Source organism: Colletes gigas, unplaced genomic scaffold (genome assembly GCF_013123115.1).
Source record: "Colletes gigas isolate AHSC1104 unplaced genomic scaffold, ASM1312311v1 Colletes_gigas_Sc00025, whole genome shotgun sequence".
Lineage (NCBI taxonomy): Eukaryota > Metazoa > Arthropoda > Insecta > Hymenoptera > Colletidae > Colletes > Colletes gigas.
The window spans coordinates 1820536-1838774 of NW_025106654.1; the positions used below are offsets into that span (position 1 = coordinate 1820536).

Sequence of the window (18239 nt, forward strand, 5' to 3'; positions counted from 1 at the left end):
TTCCAACGATGTATCGGTACCACGTTTATGTAAATATAAATCTTGTCACAAAATTTTCATTTCATACTTATGGGACACCCCTGATACGCGTTGCTCCGTTCGCTACTTTTCCAAGTTCTCTCGGCCTCTTCTCTCGTAGGTAGGTCCTTGTTCTCCGGTTCCAGACATCTCCGATCCTGTAACGCTCCTCGTCCGTGCAACTTTGTTCGTGAATTTATTTACACGTCGCGTCTCGCTATCGCGCATTGCGAAATTCATTCCCTTTTCTCCCTCCTCCCCCTTGTCCCGAGCTTTGCTCCAGCTTCGTTTTATTCCTGGTTTTCGTTCACCGTATACGCGCGCGTCAAGTTTCCAACGTGTATCGCGCCTATCTCTCTCCTTATTCCTCTTCGCTCCTCGCGTCTGTCCTCGCCGTTTCTTCTTCGAATTTTGTTCCCGTTTGTTTTGCTTTTAATTCGTTTTGCTCGGCACAGATTGCGTGTGCGCGCACCGTGCGCATAAATCTCTCCACTGTCGCGAATTTTCTCTCTTTCCGACGTATTAAAAAGGATTAGTTTGCTTCGCCTTTTTGTCGAAGACGAAACGTTCCCTTTGGAAACACGCGTGTAATTAAAAAAATTTACTGTAGAACGATAGTAAATTTGTAACAAACAGACGAATCGTATAACGTCCTTCCTCGATGATACAGGGAATGTTCAGGGGGTTGGTAATCCTGAGTGTTCATCCCTCGGTACGACGATACAAGAAATATAAAAAAACGCGTGTATAAATATTTATACATATATCGTAGTATGTTTATTCGTATGAAATCTATACAAAACCGTATTCCTTGTCATTTTATGTTTTTTTTCCTCTGCATCTCGATTTATCGGGACTGTCTTGGTCCCGAGGAAGCCGGTTAATCGAGGTTCTTACTGTATTTGCAATGTGCCCGCTCGCAAAATCAAAAGAACTCTGCTACACGTGCGAATAAACTTCGAATCGTCGAGATCTATGTTTCTTGCCTGGTGTTACACCCTGGGGAATAAACGATAAATATTCTCTTTCTTCGCTGTCTCCGAGATTGGCTACGTTCTTTCGACGAGTTCATAAATACCGGGGAACGATCGATTGTTTCTTTCGATCCCCGCGCCGTTTCGCAAATCAGCATAAATTTGCCGTAGCATGGTTCACTGCTGTTATTGTCATCCGCGATCGTACGCTACCTTTGTCATCGAAGCTTCGAATCGCGATTTGTGGATCCGTTGCACGTTCTACGAGATTTCTTACCTTAGAATATAGATTTTATCTAACGAATTACATCCCTACTCGATCGATGGTTTACGGAACTCTCGCGTAATAGTCGAATTGTTATCAACGATATGCTTTTGTTTCAAATGGAAAACTTTCGTTACCAACTTCGAGGCAGTCCATAAATTAGGTAAAGCTTTTAAGGGAAGGTGGAGGAGTTGGAATTTTTCTTGCATTTCCTTACAAAGGGAACGGTGGAGGATTCAAATTCCATTTTACGTAAGACCTTTTACGCTTCACGGCGAGTACAATTTTAAAAAGAAATTGTTCCCTCGTTGCTTTTTTTACTTGTTATTAATTGCTGTGTCGCAAAAAATTTCAACTATTAAAAGAATTTAATCTACGACAAGGAGGACAATTACGTAAGATAGAGGTAAGAAAAATCTGCTAATTTCTTATGCAGCGGGATGGATAAAAATCTCGCGGAAAAGCTTAACGTAATTTATGGACAGCCCCTAGAGCCGATACAATTTGTCAAGCGAAGGACAGAGTGCGATCGATGTTCATACGATCGTTTTATTCACGCTGTTTAATGTTCTTTTTGCTTTCGCTAACGATTCAAGTAATAGGCCAAAGAAAATATAATAGTCCAGATACGACGTCCAAATACTGTAGGATTAGAAATGTGAAATCTATCCCTTTATTTGCAAATAAATACAATAAACATATAGCTTTAATAATTGTAAAAACACACCGTAACATATAACACAACGTAACGTATAACATCCGTGTTGGAAATCCTATAAATACAATACAAAACTGAAACGACTAATGTTAACCTTTTGACTGCGGCGCGTCCTAGGAAGAATCCATCAACATAGATGGCGCGATCGTCACATGCCTGTCGCTGCGACTGGTGACCAAAAAGTACCCGGAGATTTAAGAGACCATTCTTGCGGTTTAAAAAAATAATAAATGCAAATAAATTAAAATATCCAATTCCATATCGAATCAATTGGTAAAACAGTAAAAGGTGTTATAGTAAAAAAATGCAGAGGGCGTAAATTTAAGCTTTTCGTATATATTGATGGATACGTGAGGGCGTATATTTACGTCTTTCGTATATATTGATAGACTTGTGAAAGCGTATATGTATATACGCCTTTAGCAGTCAAAGGGTTAAATAGGCGTTATTGTACCTGTGGATGTATAAAAGAATTCACCTGATAGATTCAGGAATATCCAGAATCTAGATACGTACAGGTCGAACAAAAGTATTGGCACAGACCGTATTTTCAAATAAAATGTTATGTAGCTGTGAATAAAGCACAATATCTTCTTTATTTTTGGTATAAAATGTAAGTTTGAGGTTTGAACTTTAAGTATCTCTATTTACTAAGTTTGTCTGTAATAAAGTGAATAACACAACAATGTATGCAATTAGAGAGAAAAATTATATTAAAATTATCAAAAGAGAGAAATTCATATTCTACAATAGCTAAAATAGTAAATAGAAGTCGTTTCACCGTAAGAAATATCATTAAACGGTTTCCTGACGAACAAAATGTAAAAAATCTTCCTCGAAGTGGTCGTCCACAGAAATTATCAGAACGAGATAAACGAAAAATTACCAAGATTGTAAAAAAATATCCTAAAGTTGCCTCTACAGAAATAGCTGCACAAATGAAAAGTGAAAATAAGGTAGATGTAGATCTTATAACTATCCGGAGAGTTCTTAAAAGTGCCGGGTACAATTCAAGAGTGGCTAGAAGAAAACCATTGATCAGCAAAATTAATCGAAAAAACAGATTAGAGTTTGCAGAGATGTATGTACACAAAAATTTAGAATTTTGGGATAGAATACTCTTCTCTGACGAAAGTAAATTTAATATTTTTAAATCTGATAGTCAAATAAGAATATGGCGAAAGCGTAATACCGAGTTGGATTCACATAACATAGTCTCAACTGTTAAACACGGGGGTGGTAGTGTATTAGTATGGGGTTGTATGAGTTCCTCTGGACTTGGAGAACTAGTTTTTATAGACGGTATTATGGATAAATTTGTATATTTAAATATTTTGAAACAAAACTTAAAAAAAAGTGTGGAAAAATTAAATCTTGGGGAAAACTACTATTTCCAACAAGATCATGATCCCAAGTATACTGCTTATATTGTCCGTCAATGGATCGTTTTTAATACACCCCATACATTGCCAACCCCTCCTCAATCGCCGGATTTAAATCCGATTAAACACATATGGAATGAGTTAAAAAGAAGGATCCGAAAACACCTTATTCAGACAAAGGAGCAATTAAAAGATGCACTTATGAAGGAATGGAACGAAATAGGTTTAGAAGTAATACAAAATTTAGTACATTCGATGCCTAATCGGTTACAAAGTGTAATAAGACAAACAGGATTACAAACAAAATATTAATTTGAATATTGTATTATAAAATAGTAAGTGTGCCAATACTTTTGTTTCGTCGAAAACTGCCCTGTATGTGTTTATTACTATTTTTTATTATTACAGGTCTACTTAATCGCTTTGTTTCGCGAGATACTTATAGTTCAAACATCAAACTTATATTTTATACCAAAAATAAGGAAGATATTATGCTTTGTTCACAGTTACATAACATTTTATTTGAAAATACGCTCTGTGCCAATACTTTTGTTAAAAAACAATAGACAGCGTCCTAACAACCGCTACAGCGAGGCGTGATTACTAATAAATGTTTATCGTTATACGAATGTCGTTTTGAATATATCCCATAATATCCAATAATTCGTAAATACAACGTATAACATTCGTAATCGTAACGTTCACCGCAACAGACTTTGCCGTAAAATCCCCTCTTGTCTCCCAGACGCGTCCTTTTATTCCCCGGCTCTCAAACATTTGCCGGATTCACGTCCGGTAAAGCTTCGAGAACGTTCTCGTTGTTTCGCATCAGTGTTTCGTTACTATGGTTCACGCACTCATACATTGAATCATTCAATCATTCAATCAGAGTCGACACATTCAGTTCACTCAGCTGTTCCCCACAATCGATGCGATTCGACGAAGAACGCTCATTACAATACTACAATAATTACAAGTACTTGTATTACTTATTTACTGCTGGTAAATTCCATTTTTCAAAGAACTATGCTTCGCGTGCACTATCCTAAACGCAACCATTCGCGGGAATTTTCTGCACAGAGTTGCGGTCGCTTTCGCTGGAACGCAACGTCACTCGATACGATAATTGCGCATTTCAGGAATCTCACGTTACACGAATACGATTATGAGAACGTCGTTGAATGGAAACAGCCATCACGCGGGGCAATTTTCTCTGCGCTCGAGCCGCGTAAGAAAAACACTTGTTGCGACAGAATTAATTGTCGCCGAACGATTACTTGGATCGAAACAACGCTTTAGGATAAATATGATCTGTATGGAACGCGCGAACATTGAATTTGCCTCAAGGTATTTTCGAGCCGTTCGAACAGCGAACGTAAGCGTAAGGTATGAAAATTCTTATCTTACGTTTCCCAAATATATTCGTAAGAAAGAGCACGAACCAACCAAATAGGTATTCCTCGCGGTTAAGCGCAATAATACGACGCTTTCTCGGTGTTTGATGGTAATCTGTTTTTGTCGCACCAAACACCAGATATCGCGCCGAGTTTCCGACTACTTTAATGCCCTTTTTATTTCTCTGCTGGTTCTTAGCGTTTCTTGATCTCTTCTAGATAATGTCTTATCTTGTCTCCGAAAAAAGTTAGTTGCCCCAAGATTTCTCCCCTCTTTTTGCCATCTTGGTTCGCAAAGATTTATCTCCATTGAATTTCAGACCTCTTTTCACTCCTCTACGGTTCCACCACCTTCCAAGGATTTCCTTTTTTACCCCGTTTTCTTCCAATTTGGTTTAGTCGCTGTTCATTCGTCATCGAAGATTTGTTCGCGACGCCGAGAATCACTCCCGGTGTATCCGAAATTGTCGTATTTCGAAGGTAATGCTTTGTTAATTGTCAGCGAAAGATGTACGACGTTTGAAACGACTCTCTTGATAATAAGCACCTAGTAGCTATTCATACGGTCTACGAACTCGTTCGCGTGGGTCGACCATCCATGGATTTTAGAATCGATACGACCTTCTGCTGCAGCAGCTGCTAGCAAGATCAACTGGAGCACCGGCACGGCGCGTTCATTATACGTATTCTCGCACAACGCTTCAAATTGCATCAAACGTGTCACGCGATAAAATATCTGTTATCGATTTCAGGATAAAACAAGATTGATCGAACAAGACGGGGATCGTTGCACAAGAATCGTATCATCGACTCGGTTGAATCAAGATGATTTATTTCGAACTCGATCAAAATGTTCTCCACTTACGATTCAAATTGCGTTACATTTTCAGAAACGATGAACGAGTCTTGAAGGGTGTTAGGCATCGCGTTCAATCGATAAACAATATTCGTAAACGTCGTGTTTCCGCGAGTGGAAGACGGCAAAAGCGAGTGGCATTCGTCCGTTGGCGAATCGAGCGACGGATAAATAAAATGGCGCGCACGGACCACCCACTTCGTATTCGCGATCGGCGTCGTTTCCGCTCGACTCGAGAAAACGCAACGACTCCAAGTAAGATTCGTTTGCTCTCGCGTATGACAAACGATCCACCATAACGTCGAATTAACTTCGAACCGGTCGGTGTGCGTTTGATTGAGTCTATCGGACCGTATCCGCCAGGATGCATTGAGTTTCTACACTCGACAGTAATCAATCGACTGTAAAATACTTGCAAGTAGGGTAACGCGATCCAGTCGGCGATCCAACTTTTTTTTCACGCGACGTCATACGTCAAATTCATCCGTAATCGACAGTCCCATTGATCCGATTTTTTTCCAACTCTAGATTTATTATTGTATAAATAACGTAGTTACAATAAATATTTTTTAACGATTTATATTGAATTTAATCGACGTAACGTTGCGAACGAATCGAATCGTTCCATCGTTCTTCGATGCTTAAAAAGCCTCTCTGGAAAGGCGTGGAAATTGGAAAGATTTATTATCGCATGAATCGTCCGGAAGATATTTCCGCCGAAGAGTCGGCGCCGTGCTTTTCTTTTCATCGATTCACGAGTAGATTGCGACCAGAGATGAAAAATGGATAATATATCGTAACATTAAGCGCGAAAGACAGTGACTAAATATAGAAAGAATCTGAAACTAAGTTTAAACTTCTTACGAACGGGGACAATTCCGGCGAGTGTTTAATGGATCGAGCCTGGAGTTTATACATTGTTCAGCCGTTAGAATTCAACCGAACGATCGGACAAAAGTCTATTGCAAACGAGCGGACCGATCGAAATCTATCCTGCAAACAAAACGGTCAGTCGTATTTGACAACAGAAGAATTCCATCGGGACAAACGCAGAAACTCGAACTTGATCGTTCGTTCAACTTGTTCTTCAATAGACTTTTACGTTTTCAAACAAATCTCTATGGCTTGCAAACAACAAAGTCACTCGACACGCTACGCACGTCATTTAGGCGATATATTTATAGCGATTTAACGCGAAATCTTTATCTAGACGCTTCCGTCGATCCTGATGCGTCGAATATCCCTTCCACCACTAACGGACTTAATTATTGCTCGGCCAATGACCGGTTGTCATCGACAGCCACGGTGACGAACGCGAACGGACCACCCCGAAGCATCCAGACGGACATACTCTCGTTGCTCGTTCGACAGAGACGAGCAAGCAAAAGCTGGAGCGGGTTTTACGCTGCTCTGTTACCGGATTACGTAAATAGGATGCACCCAGCAGTTGTTCTTTTTGTTTCTAATAAATCAACACGACCACCGTGAGCTTTGGCGACGCGCAACCAAGCAGGAGGTAATTTGATGTATCGATGAGATTTCTGAGAGGAAGACGCACCACTTAATAATAACAATAATAATTCCTTAATCAACGGATAAAGCAATTGCGTTAAAACACAGTTGATAGAAAAAAACAGCGAGGACCAGTCGGCCTGACGCGACTCCAAAGTCACCTGAAATCGATCGATGGGCTGATCGAGACCATATTTGGACCGATTCGAGTATAACCACGGAAAGAATTACAATTGTATTCGACGCAACGGGTGAACCGATCGTGTGACCACCACTCTCCGTGACACCAACGAAGAATGCATTGATTCTCTCAAACGCGAAGAGAAAATCATTTTTTAATAAAAGCTTAGTTAGGAGCAATAGCGTGTAATGCACGTACCGTTTCCTCGGTGATTCGAATAATGAAATGCTTTCGGTAACGCGAAACCACTTGTCGTTCGGTTTCGAACTAAGTGCAACAAGTGTACTCGAAACGATTGTCGTTAACCGAACCTGAGCGTAAAATTGAACGAGTATCGACTTCGATAATGCGAACGGTAATATCGCGGTGTCGCTTTTATCTTTGTTCGTGGTTCGTCGGCCCGTGAACCCATAACAGCGAACCATGCTTTTTGCGGTTCGCGTTTCAATTTATATTTACCGTGCTTCGCGTTTCTCTTAAAAGGCTTTTCCACCCCCCGAGTATCGACTCTGTTCGCGAGGAGTGAATTGACACTCTGGCGGCCGCGCGATATTCGATATCGGATTCGAGGAATTCGATATTCGCCCTCGCTCGTAACAGAGTAAATTGTCCCTCGACTTATCGATAAGATACTTCTCGACCGCGAACAGTGATCGATTGTCGTTTCTTGCTAATTGTCGACAGGGACTGGAAATATTAATTGCCCTTAAATTCCTGTTATTATCGATCGTACGAAGACTTTGGTGGATCGATGTTTCTACGAAAAAATAGATATTAAATCGAACGTGGAAGTGGACGCAGCGCGGAATTGATCCGTGGCGTTGGCCGGAAACAATTGCGCGGGGATTTCGTTGTTCCCGTAGCGTTGGCCGACTTCAGGAGATGGTACGCGAAAAATTAGCCTGTCATGAACGGATTCCAAGCACTTCTGACGTTCTTCTGCATTCTCGTGACCGCGGACAGTGATCTACTCGATAAGTACACGCGCGTCCCCGGAAACGTATACCATGGTAGGTAAGTGCATACGCGAATCGTAGAGGTTATCGATCCACCGCTGGAAAATCCTCGAGAGTCGATGCACTCTCGTCTCGCGTCGATCAGAGCTTCCTCCTAGATTCCATCGTGTCTTCTGGCCATTCTGGCCACGCGAGTACCGGCGTTTCGACCGAAAAATCCACCGTATCTTTCTCGTCGCGTTCTTTCGTTGTTAAGACGCGCGTCGCCACGGAACGATCGCTCCCGGTCCAGTCGAGATTTACGACGCTTTGTCTTTGCGAACGGGTGCGCCATTCGCGATAATAGATAGATAGATACGTTGATTTATTGACTTGGGACCGTATCTCGTAAGAATTCGAAACGGTAACAATTTTCGAGAGACAAAGCCAGCGGTATTAACGCCGTTCTAATGCGTAGAGCGTTTAGAAACATAATAACAACGAACGTAACGCGAAATTGTCTTCCAGCGGCGGAGTTGCGTCGTTCACGGAACGCCCTTTGATCGAAACCTCTTTCTTCCGTGATATTTACCGGTTCAGGTACACGAGAGACGTCCACGAGCCGCAGTTCCTGATACCGAGACGGGTGCACGAGGATGGTAGGTTCGACACGTACCGTCTGCCGAAATTCTACGACCAGCGGGAGACGAACGAGCGCGGAAAGAGGTCGACCGAGGAGGAGAGGGACCCCGAGGCTAATAAATTACACCTGGTGCTGGCTTTCAACGGGATCGAGCACCACGTGGAGCTGAACCCGTACCACGAATTCATCTCTCCTGACATGGTGATCGAAACGCGAGGCTCCGGTTTCAGGAGCAACCTGAACGAGGCAGTGCGATTCAAGAGAGCCCCTGATCGACAGTGCCATTATCGGGGCTTCGTTAGGGGCCACCACGCGTCCAAGGCTGCCCTGTCTTTGTGCGACGGCGTGGTTGGTACACTTCTCTTCCTTTTGTAATTTCGTTCCCTGCCCCTATGATTGGCCACGGCTCGTCGCACACAAGAAATATCCATCTGAAACAAACGTTATCGGTTGCATTAGTTTACGTCCACGAAATCTTTTTGCAAAATCCGCTGAACGAGGTCGTAACGTTGGTTTCTCCGAGGCAAACGGAGCCTCTTATTACGCGTTTAATCACGATGCAAATTAATATAACGCTTTGCATACAGATCGCCGCCGTTGCTCGCAAACGTCGTCGATTCGGCGAGCCGATTGATCGTAAATTTTTTATTGAAACGAGCCGACGCGACGTCGCGCGCCCACGTTCTCCCGGACCGTTCGCCGGCGATTCAGAATACCGGATTCACGGGTAATTCAACGGCGCTCTTGCCGAGAATTGTACCGAAATGGCGTGCCAGCTTTCAGCTTGACGCAATTGCCGCGGCGCGTTGCGAGACGCGATCTGCATAATCTCCTCCTCCCGTTGACAACTAATTCTACTCGTCGTAGGGGTTCGTTGAAAGCAACGCGATGATGGGCCACTGTACATGGTAATTCGTAAACATGAATTTCAAATCGCGTCCACGTGTACTTTTCCACCGATTTGCTCGAGCGAAGGGACGACAGGTAGGCTGAGCCCACGAAAAGAACGAAGATTAATAAACCACAGACAGTCTTTAACAGATCGGTTCTCGTTCGTCGTTTAATGAACAAACATTTTATTTCTTAACAGAGATCGTATCGGTGTTGTTGATATTGTTATTTGAAAGTACATATTAGCAAGTGCCAGAAATTTGTTAGACGGGTGTTGACAATATCAACCCGAGAAAATCTTTAGATAGCGTTGTCTTTCCATCATGAGCGTGGAAGCGATAAGTTGGTTTAGCAAGTAGCTGCGTAGGGATCGGATCGGCACGCATCGCGTTATTGAATCGGTAAATTTTGTCGAATATCGAGGCACGCAGGCCTCGGCGTTGAATAGGCCGCAATTTCCAGCGAATTACCGAGCGGTAGCTTGTTTGCACTTGGGGGAGTGCGCGGAACATTCTGAATTATACCGTTAGTTCTATCTAGGATGAATGTTGCACGCGCAACCGATCCCTGTAATTGAGATCGGTAGATTGTAATTTCCATAGCCCTGCACGTAATATCGTGATTCGCGGGGCGAAATTCGGTACGGATTCGACCTTTGAACGAGTAGGGTGGCGCCGTGCTCCATCAAAACGCGATTGTTGCGGGGAGCACGCTCGCCGTTTTGCGAATTAATGCTCGCCCGGAAAGCAAAACTCCAATTACAAGTTCGGCGTTAATCGTCGCTGATTCGATGCTCGTTCGCCCTCGCCCGCCGCGGCTTTCTTTCTCGTGGCTCCATTCGACGTCTTATTTACAATAACGGTGATTAATGAGAAGGATAAATGCGTGTGGATCGCGTGCAGGCCGGTTACGTGCAAACCAATCACGGTCGGTACTTCATCGAGCCGGTGTACGAAGCCGATGCGGAGCCGGATGGCCAACACGTTCACATCGCCTACAAACGAGACGCCCCGCACGAAAACGACGCCAAACACGACGACCCCTCCAAGTGGCATTGCGGGACCAGCGGTTAGTTTCACCAATTTTCTTTTCTACGAACTGTTTCTCTAAATACACAACGATCATACGAAGATTGAGAAACAAAGATAACGGTGGAACGAGACGAACATTTGCAACAGTAATATAAAAAAGTAAAGTCACGTTCGTACGAGTGCAATACGTTACCCGGAGCACGCTCGAAACATATCTTTCGCGTATACCGTTTTGCGTTGAAAAGCGACCGTAGCTTGAGAGGCTATCCCCTAACCCCGACCAGACGTGCAATTTTTAGGCCTTTTTTCGTATTTAAAAAAAGAACTATGCACGTGTAATTATCGATGTCAAGATATTTGGTTCGTTCCCCGGGGTAGATAACTGGGAGGCCGCGTGGGCGGAACAGTTGGCCAAACGACAGAAGCAGCTAATGCAGGATAATTCCGTGGATGCGAAACGAGAGTCGGTCGCTTCTCAAACTCACAGTATACATCGGTACATAGAGATTGGATTGGTCGCGGACAGGAGGTTTCTCGACTTCCACAACAACACCAACTACGAACAATATCTGTTGACGATCATGAACATGGTGTCGGACTTTTATCACGACAGCTCCAGCGGCAATCAAATAGACGTTGTCGTCGTTCGCATGATATATTTAGAAAAGGAGAAGGAAGAGGTAATGGAAAACTAACGAAAGATTCGTCGACTAACACGCATACTATTTACGATCGTATTCTCTCATAAAAATCGTTTTCCCGTAGATAGATTTGATGATTAGTCCCGCAGCGGAAGAGACGTTGGACAGTTTCGCCGCGTGGTCGAATAAAATGAACCCGCCGGATCCCACTCACCCCAATCATTACGACATAGGTGTTCTCGTAACCAGGTACGACTTTAATTTTAATTTCAAAGGATTACGATTCAACGAACGACCGGTTCATCGTGGAATCGTACTCGTACGTTTGTCGATTCTCTCGGGAAAATTTGTGTTTCAGATACGACATTTGTTCGGAAGGGACGAACTGTAACTTGATGGGTTTGGCGTTCGTGGGAACCGCCTGTAATCCCGAGAAGGCAGCCTCTATCAACGAAGACAGCGGGCTGCTGCTTGGAATCGTAATTGCCCACGAAGTTGGTCACGTGTACTGTCCACGCACGTTCCTTTGCTAAGCTTAATCCTTTCGCTGTTATCTACGTGTCCATAGGCGTTCCCCGAACTAGCTTCTCTCGCCTCGTTGGCTCGTTTAACGAACTCTCGCGTGTACCTTTCGTCGCGTTTTCTGCGAAAGCTCGGTTCGAACGACAAACCGACGTTTTAACAACGAAGGGGTTAATAAAGACGGGACTCGAGACGAAGAAAAAGAGCTTTCTTTCTCAAGGTGTGTCTTTGTTCCAGGATGGGTTGCTCGCACGATCAGGAAGACATCAGCGGATGTCCCCCGCAAGACAAGGACGGAAGTTACTTCGTGATGTCGCCTATCGTCTTCATTTACACGGTCCGATGGTCCAAGTGCAGCAGAAAGTTTATAACGACGTTACTCGAGTAAATTGTCCGACGCGTTTAACGATTCTCCCCGTTTCTTGCTTTCTTCGATTGTCAATGGTGCTCGTATCGATTCATCAGGTCCGGCCTGGGCGAGTGTTTGAACGACGACCCGAAAAACCCACCGGAGAAATTCAAGTACCCGAACATGTTGCCCGGTGCAATGTATGGCGCGGAATTTCAGTGCGATATGATGATCCCTGGATCGGTGGTGTGTCCAAAGTCGGTACGGTACAAACATTCTCATGAAAACGCGTACTATTCGAAAATCGGTCGGGGAAAAATTATTTTTTATTCGTACCTTGTAACTGTGCGCCGGACTAAAAATATTGCACGTTCGAGTTTGCCACCTGTGCTGCGGTCGCGTAACATTCTGCCGTCGATACTTTTTAATAGGAATTTAATTAAATTTAATTTTCTGATGATAATTCTTATTTTAATTTTAAAACACTCTGGCGAGAAGCGTCACTCGGGTGCGAAGGGTTAATTTCCTAAAAATTCCGAGATTTTATTCCTTCTTCTTTGGAAACAGCGAATACAAATAATTAATAAATTCGATTTAGTAATTTACGTACTAATTACGTAGTAATTAACGAATTAGGTAACAATTATAGTGGTAGTATTTTTAATTATTTGTATTCGATCCTCGACGTTTCTTCAACGCGCATCTTGCTACCTACCCGGCGCGGTGGCTCTCCGAGTTTAGATTGGTCAGTGTTTTTCGTTAATAATTCAAAAACGAAGCCCCATCCGACATTTTTGCAAAGGAAATTGTTGTTCAGAATCGTCTCAGCTACCCCACATTTCCGGTTCTTACACTATTTACGGGACATGTACACCTTATCCATTGTATTTGTCAGATTTATGCTTACGAATCCGGGATCAAGCAAATCACGATTTTAATTGTTTGTAGTATTACGTAGTTGTACTATCAAGCTCGTGAACAAATGTACGTATATTTCAACAGCCGGATTGCAGCCTTCTGTGGTGCCAGTCCAATTCGAGTTGTTTCTCCCGCGGGAGTCCCATGGCCGACGGAACGAAATGCGGCGAGAACAAGGTTCGTAGAACAGATCTGTCGGCTGCAAAGTCGACGATATCAATTTACACGAATGCAATTAAATTAGGATCCAAGACTAGGAGATTTTTAACATATTTTATAGAAGAAGCGTTAATAACTTCTCTCGTATGCATTCTTCGCGGGTGATTACGATAGAAACGTACGAGAGAAAGGGGCCTGGGCGATACGGAATAATTCAAAATCTTCGTCACGCGAACTCGCGCAAAAGCGCACAAAGCAGCTCCGGACACAATGCTACCGTAAACAGGAAATACTTGTACGAACAACAGCCCCCTACGAAATCTCGAATCTGTTGTGAGAAGCAAAAGCTATTGTACGGGGGCGTACATTATACTCGTAGCTGGTATCACTCTGATAATTCCGTGAATGTTGATATTAACTATAATTGGTGCTACAAACCCCATAGAACCGTACAATGTGCTATTTAGATTCCGTGCATTATTTATAATTCTCAGTCGGTGTTTTCCTTTCGAGGAGAAAGAGCCTTGCTTCAATTTTGGTACGTTGCTATATTACTTCCAGATACCTAATGCTACAAATGTAACGTTTATTGGTTAGGAGATAACACTGTGAGGCGATGCAAAGGCGGAGAATAAAGAGTTTGCGTGTTCTCAGTGGTGCATCCACAAGGAATGCGTGGATATAGGGACTCGACCAAAGGCGGTTAATGGCGGTTGGGGTGCATGGGGCCCCATGTCGAGTTGCAGCAGAACCTGCGGGGGTGGGATCAAAACCGCCGAGAGGGAATGCGACCATCCGGTCCCATCCAACGGAGGCAGATATTGCATCGGCATGAGGAAGAAGATTGCCATTTGCAACATCCAAGTAAATTATATAAATTATCCTTGTAAATCTATACCTGACACGTTTATCCGTGTCTTCTGGTATATTTAGGGAATTGTAATAAAATTTCTTTTCGAAAATCGACTATTTTCTAATCGTGCAGTCCTGCGATATTGCAAAGCCATCGTTCCGTGCGGTACAATGCGCGAAATGGAACAACGAACAGGTTTTGAGCGACGGGATCCATCAATGGTTTGTTTACATCAATCCGAAGGTTGATCCCTGCGAGTTGTACTGCATCAACGAGCAGCACAGCTACGTTAAAATCTCGTCGGTAGTAAATGATTCGACACCCTGCACTCCTGGAACGAATAACATGTGCATCGGGGGCACATGCAAGGTAACGGAACCTTTTTCTTAACGTTACTTTTCGTAGACAAAATATATTTCTAGTACGACGTCCAATAGAGTCGAGACTTTTACGATAACGACGTTACTTTGGAATCTATTCGAAAGGGGTATTTTGCTAACTAATGCCCTGAAAGTATATAGTAACTGTATGCGGAAGGATTCGTGTCCTGTTTGTTAAGACAAACAGTACGAACTCGGCTATCTACGAAGAGCTTAGCCAAACACGAAGCATTTCGCAAAATCAAACATCTACAAACTCGTGTAAAGTCATACGCGATATGCTCGTAAATACACATTGGCGAAGCATCCTTATGCGTGTTTTACGAATGAAAAATATACAACAATATACAATAAAAATATACAGAAATACGTGTTCAAATATTTAATTAACTGAAACTGCTCCACTAGCGTACACTTTGAGTTTTTAAAAAATATAAGCGTCGATACAAATACCGACGCGCCTGCATGTTTTTTCAGTCGCCGTTGCCAGAGGCTATTAATAGCAATCTTGCAAATTTTTAAACGAAATTACCAACGATTACACGTTGCTTGGTAGTAATTACATAGTGGCGAAATCACGTACCGACGATCGCTAGTGAGTAATATGACATCGATTAAGGGTTTCGTTGTATCCTTATATTATAATTAAAAGGAAATTCTGGAATTGCACTTTAGGCGGATATTTTATGACACAATTACGAACCTTCCGTACTTCCGTCATTCGCGAATATACTTAATAGTCGAAAGGTAAACGTAAATACGAATGTTATTCTAGAAAGTTGGTTGCGATTGGCAGCTGGATTCCAACGCTATCGAAGACAAATGTGGCATTTGCAAGGGCGACGGTACGAAGTGTAAGAGGATAGAGGGTCTCTTCGATACAATAAACGTGGACGAGCGTAAATTATATCCCTTTTATTATGAAACTTTTTTAATCGGAAACACTTCCACACTTTGGAAATATGTACCATAATGTATTAATACTGAGAATACTAGAGAAATGTAAAATATGTTCTAACGATGTACGTAACAGGATATTGGAAGGTAGTGACGATTCCTAAGGGTGCACGCAGCATTCACGTGTCGGAGAACAAGCCATGCAAGAATAACTTGGCAGTGAGACTCGAGAAAGATAAAACCTACTGTTTAAACGCGAACATGTAATTATTTTCATCGATGCATTATAATTGAAATTGGCTGAGAATGAAGTATATCGGTTACGTATTAAACGAATAAATGTCTCTAACGATTATAGGACCGAAGAACGAAGCGGCGATTACCCATGCGCGAAAGCTCTCATTATTTATTTGCACCCCCAGCCGTCGCAAGAGCAAATCGAAATAAAAGGACCGATAGACGAGGACATTCGAATAGAAGTAAGTCGCATGTTGTTCGTAGTTTCGCCTACGTTTCTGTAATATGTATCGTTCAATTGAATTCCCTCAAAATGCACGTATTAATAGTTTATTGTTGCAACGATTGCAGTACGTGTTCCATCGAGTGATGGAAAACCCTGGTGTACGATATTCGTATTCCATAATGACGACCGATACGACGTACACCCCGAAATACATATGGGATTTTATAGAGTGGTCCGAGTGCAGCGCGAAATGTGACGGCGGTACAATGGTAATTATTGTAGAACGATCAAATCCTGCAGATTCGTTTAAGTTGGAAATGAATTTTAAATCCTTTCAAATGGCGACGAGTATTTTTTGAATATATTATCCCGCGTCTATGTAGCTTCCGAAAGAATTTAAATTCTTTCGGAAAGCTGCTAGCGTTTCAGGTACTAAACTTTGTATTTTATCCGGTAACTTCAATGCGCGATTACACTCGCCCGTAGAATCACTGATATATCTTGATAGTTCAGCGTATCAACTTACAGATGACTACGAAATAGATACGATTAAAGCAGGTGTTCCAACTAACAGGTATTCGTGTCGGTATCATGCTTCAGCGCGTCTTTTTCATCCAGGAACGGGCGTATGCGTTAATGTTTCCTGATATTTCTTGCGTCAACCATAACCGACGAATAGACAAAATGTAAATGACTCTAAATAAGTAAACTAACGATCTCGTAGATTGCTAGAGTAATCCCGGCAGAATCCGTTTATTTTCCTGGCTCAACAAGCTTTCAAATATTAATCAATCTCGTTTGGTTAAACGTTTACACGAGAATCTATTCCCCTTCGATATTTTCGCGCTTTCTTGTAGCTCGTTCGCGTTTACGCTACTAAATCACGGAACAAACAATATCGACGTAACTGTTCACGGACAAATTTATGTCGCAAAAATCTATGTAAAATTTTATCGTTTGGTTTCGGGATTCTACTTTAACGAATACAGATTTCCGAACCATCGTGTCTCGAAGAGCATGGTGGAAAAGTTAGTCCAAGCTTCTGTCAGGGTACACAACGCCCGGAATCGAAAAGCCGCAACTGTAATACGACGCCATGTCCAGCCAAGTAAGTGCAATTACAAATTGAATGATATATGTACTGAAATCGATATAGGCAAACCATGATCCGATCGAATCGAAGACACGCGATCGAAGCTCCTTTGTATACGGTTAGATACAATATTTATTTTCTTTCTCACGATTAATGGAATCAGAGGCTGATATTTCAGGCCTAGTTTACTCGCTGTACCTTCTTTGCGAGAATGTGTTCGGTTATTAAACTAAAATCGTCGATATTTGAAGGTGGCGAGTGAGTCAATGGAGCAAATGCAGCGCTTGCGACGGTAAAAAGGGATTTAAGCATCGGAAAGTGCAGTGCGTGAGGCCAGCTGCTCGTTCCGGCGAAGACGACGTCCAAGCAAATTTGGACGCGTGCAAAGGTCGCGTGCCCAAGCAAAAAGAAGAATGCGTTGGTAAGAATGTCGATAATTACTTTCGAAATAGTACTTTCCGATTCGAACGACCACCTTAAAAAATTACTTTTACCATTATCCTTTGCATCATACTTGAAAGCTAAGATACCGTTCTCACGGCATTTCCTACCAGGGAAGAGGCCGTGCAGGAAGAGCTGCCCAAAAAAGGCCCGGAACGCGAACGGAGAGCTGGGGGTCGCGAAAGAAAAGCAGTCGATGCCGGCGGAGGACCGGGCGAAGAGGATCGACGCGTTCGTGGATCTGAGCATGGCGCGGTACTTGGAGAAGGTATCGCGCGAGGCCGACGCGCCGGACTTCCGGCAGCTTCTTCGCGACTGGTCGGTCGTTCAGGAGGAGAAGACGAAACGCAACACCTGCGTTTCGGAGAGAAATTTCACCACGCCGAAGCCTGGATCGATCGTCAAGGACTCGGTGCCGGTCGAGAATGTCGTTCTGATCGAGGCTCCATACATGGAGGAGAACCTTCAATCGAATTTGTCGGACAAGGCGTACCGGGAAACGGGCGACCTTGTCGGCATGAGTATCGACACCACTCGCGAAAAGGTTTACAAGGGACTGCAAGCCATCCAGAAAATCGAAAAGCTCACCTTTCCGAACGGGACGCCTCCGCCATATTCCCCCCCACGGAACTCGACTTACGATCGTTTGGCGAGGATCGTGGACGACGCGGACCAGTGAAAATCGACTATCGTTCATTGTACAATTATGTATGTAGCGTTAAG

General features: G+C 43.0%; 1 protein-coding gene across 1 annotated transcript; it reads left to right on the top strand.

The window, feature by feature from the left end:
• The first annotated feature begins 8207 nt into the window (after positions 1-8207).
• On the top strand, positions 8208-18195 carry LOC122401552 (A disintegrin and metalloproteinase with thrombospondin motifs 7-like). The gene is made up of 18 exons (XM_043403754.1): positions 8208-8314; positions 8836-9226; positions 10672-10837; positions 11179-11480; positions 11566-11690; positions 11800-11946; positions 12201-12347; positions 12429-12573; positions 13315-13407; positions 14044-14253; positions 14375-14611; positions 15398-15521; positions 15656-15782; positions 15878-15998; positions 16108-16251; positions 16972-17090; positions 17327-17496; positions 17630-18195. The coding sequence occupies exons 1-18, from the start codon at positions 8208-8210 to the stop codon at positions 18193-18195; spliced, it is 3441 nt and encodes a 1146-aa protein (XP_043259689.1).
• Positions 18196-18239: the final 44 nt, after the last annotated feature.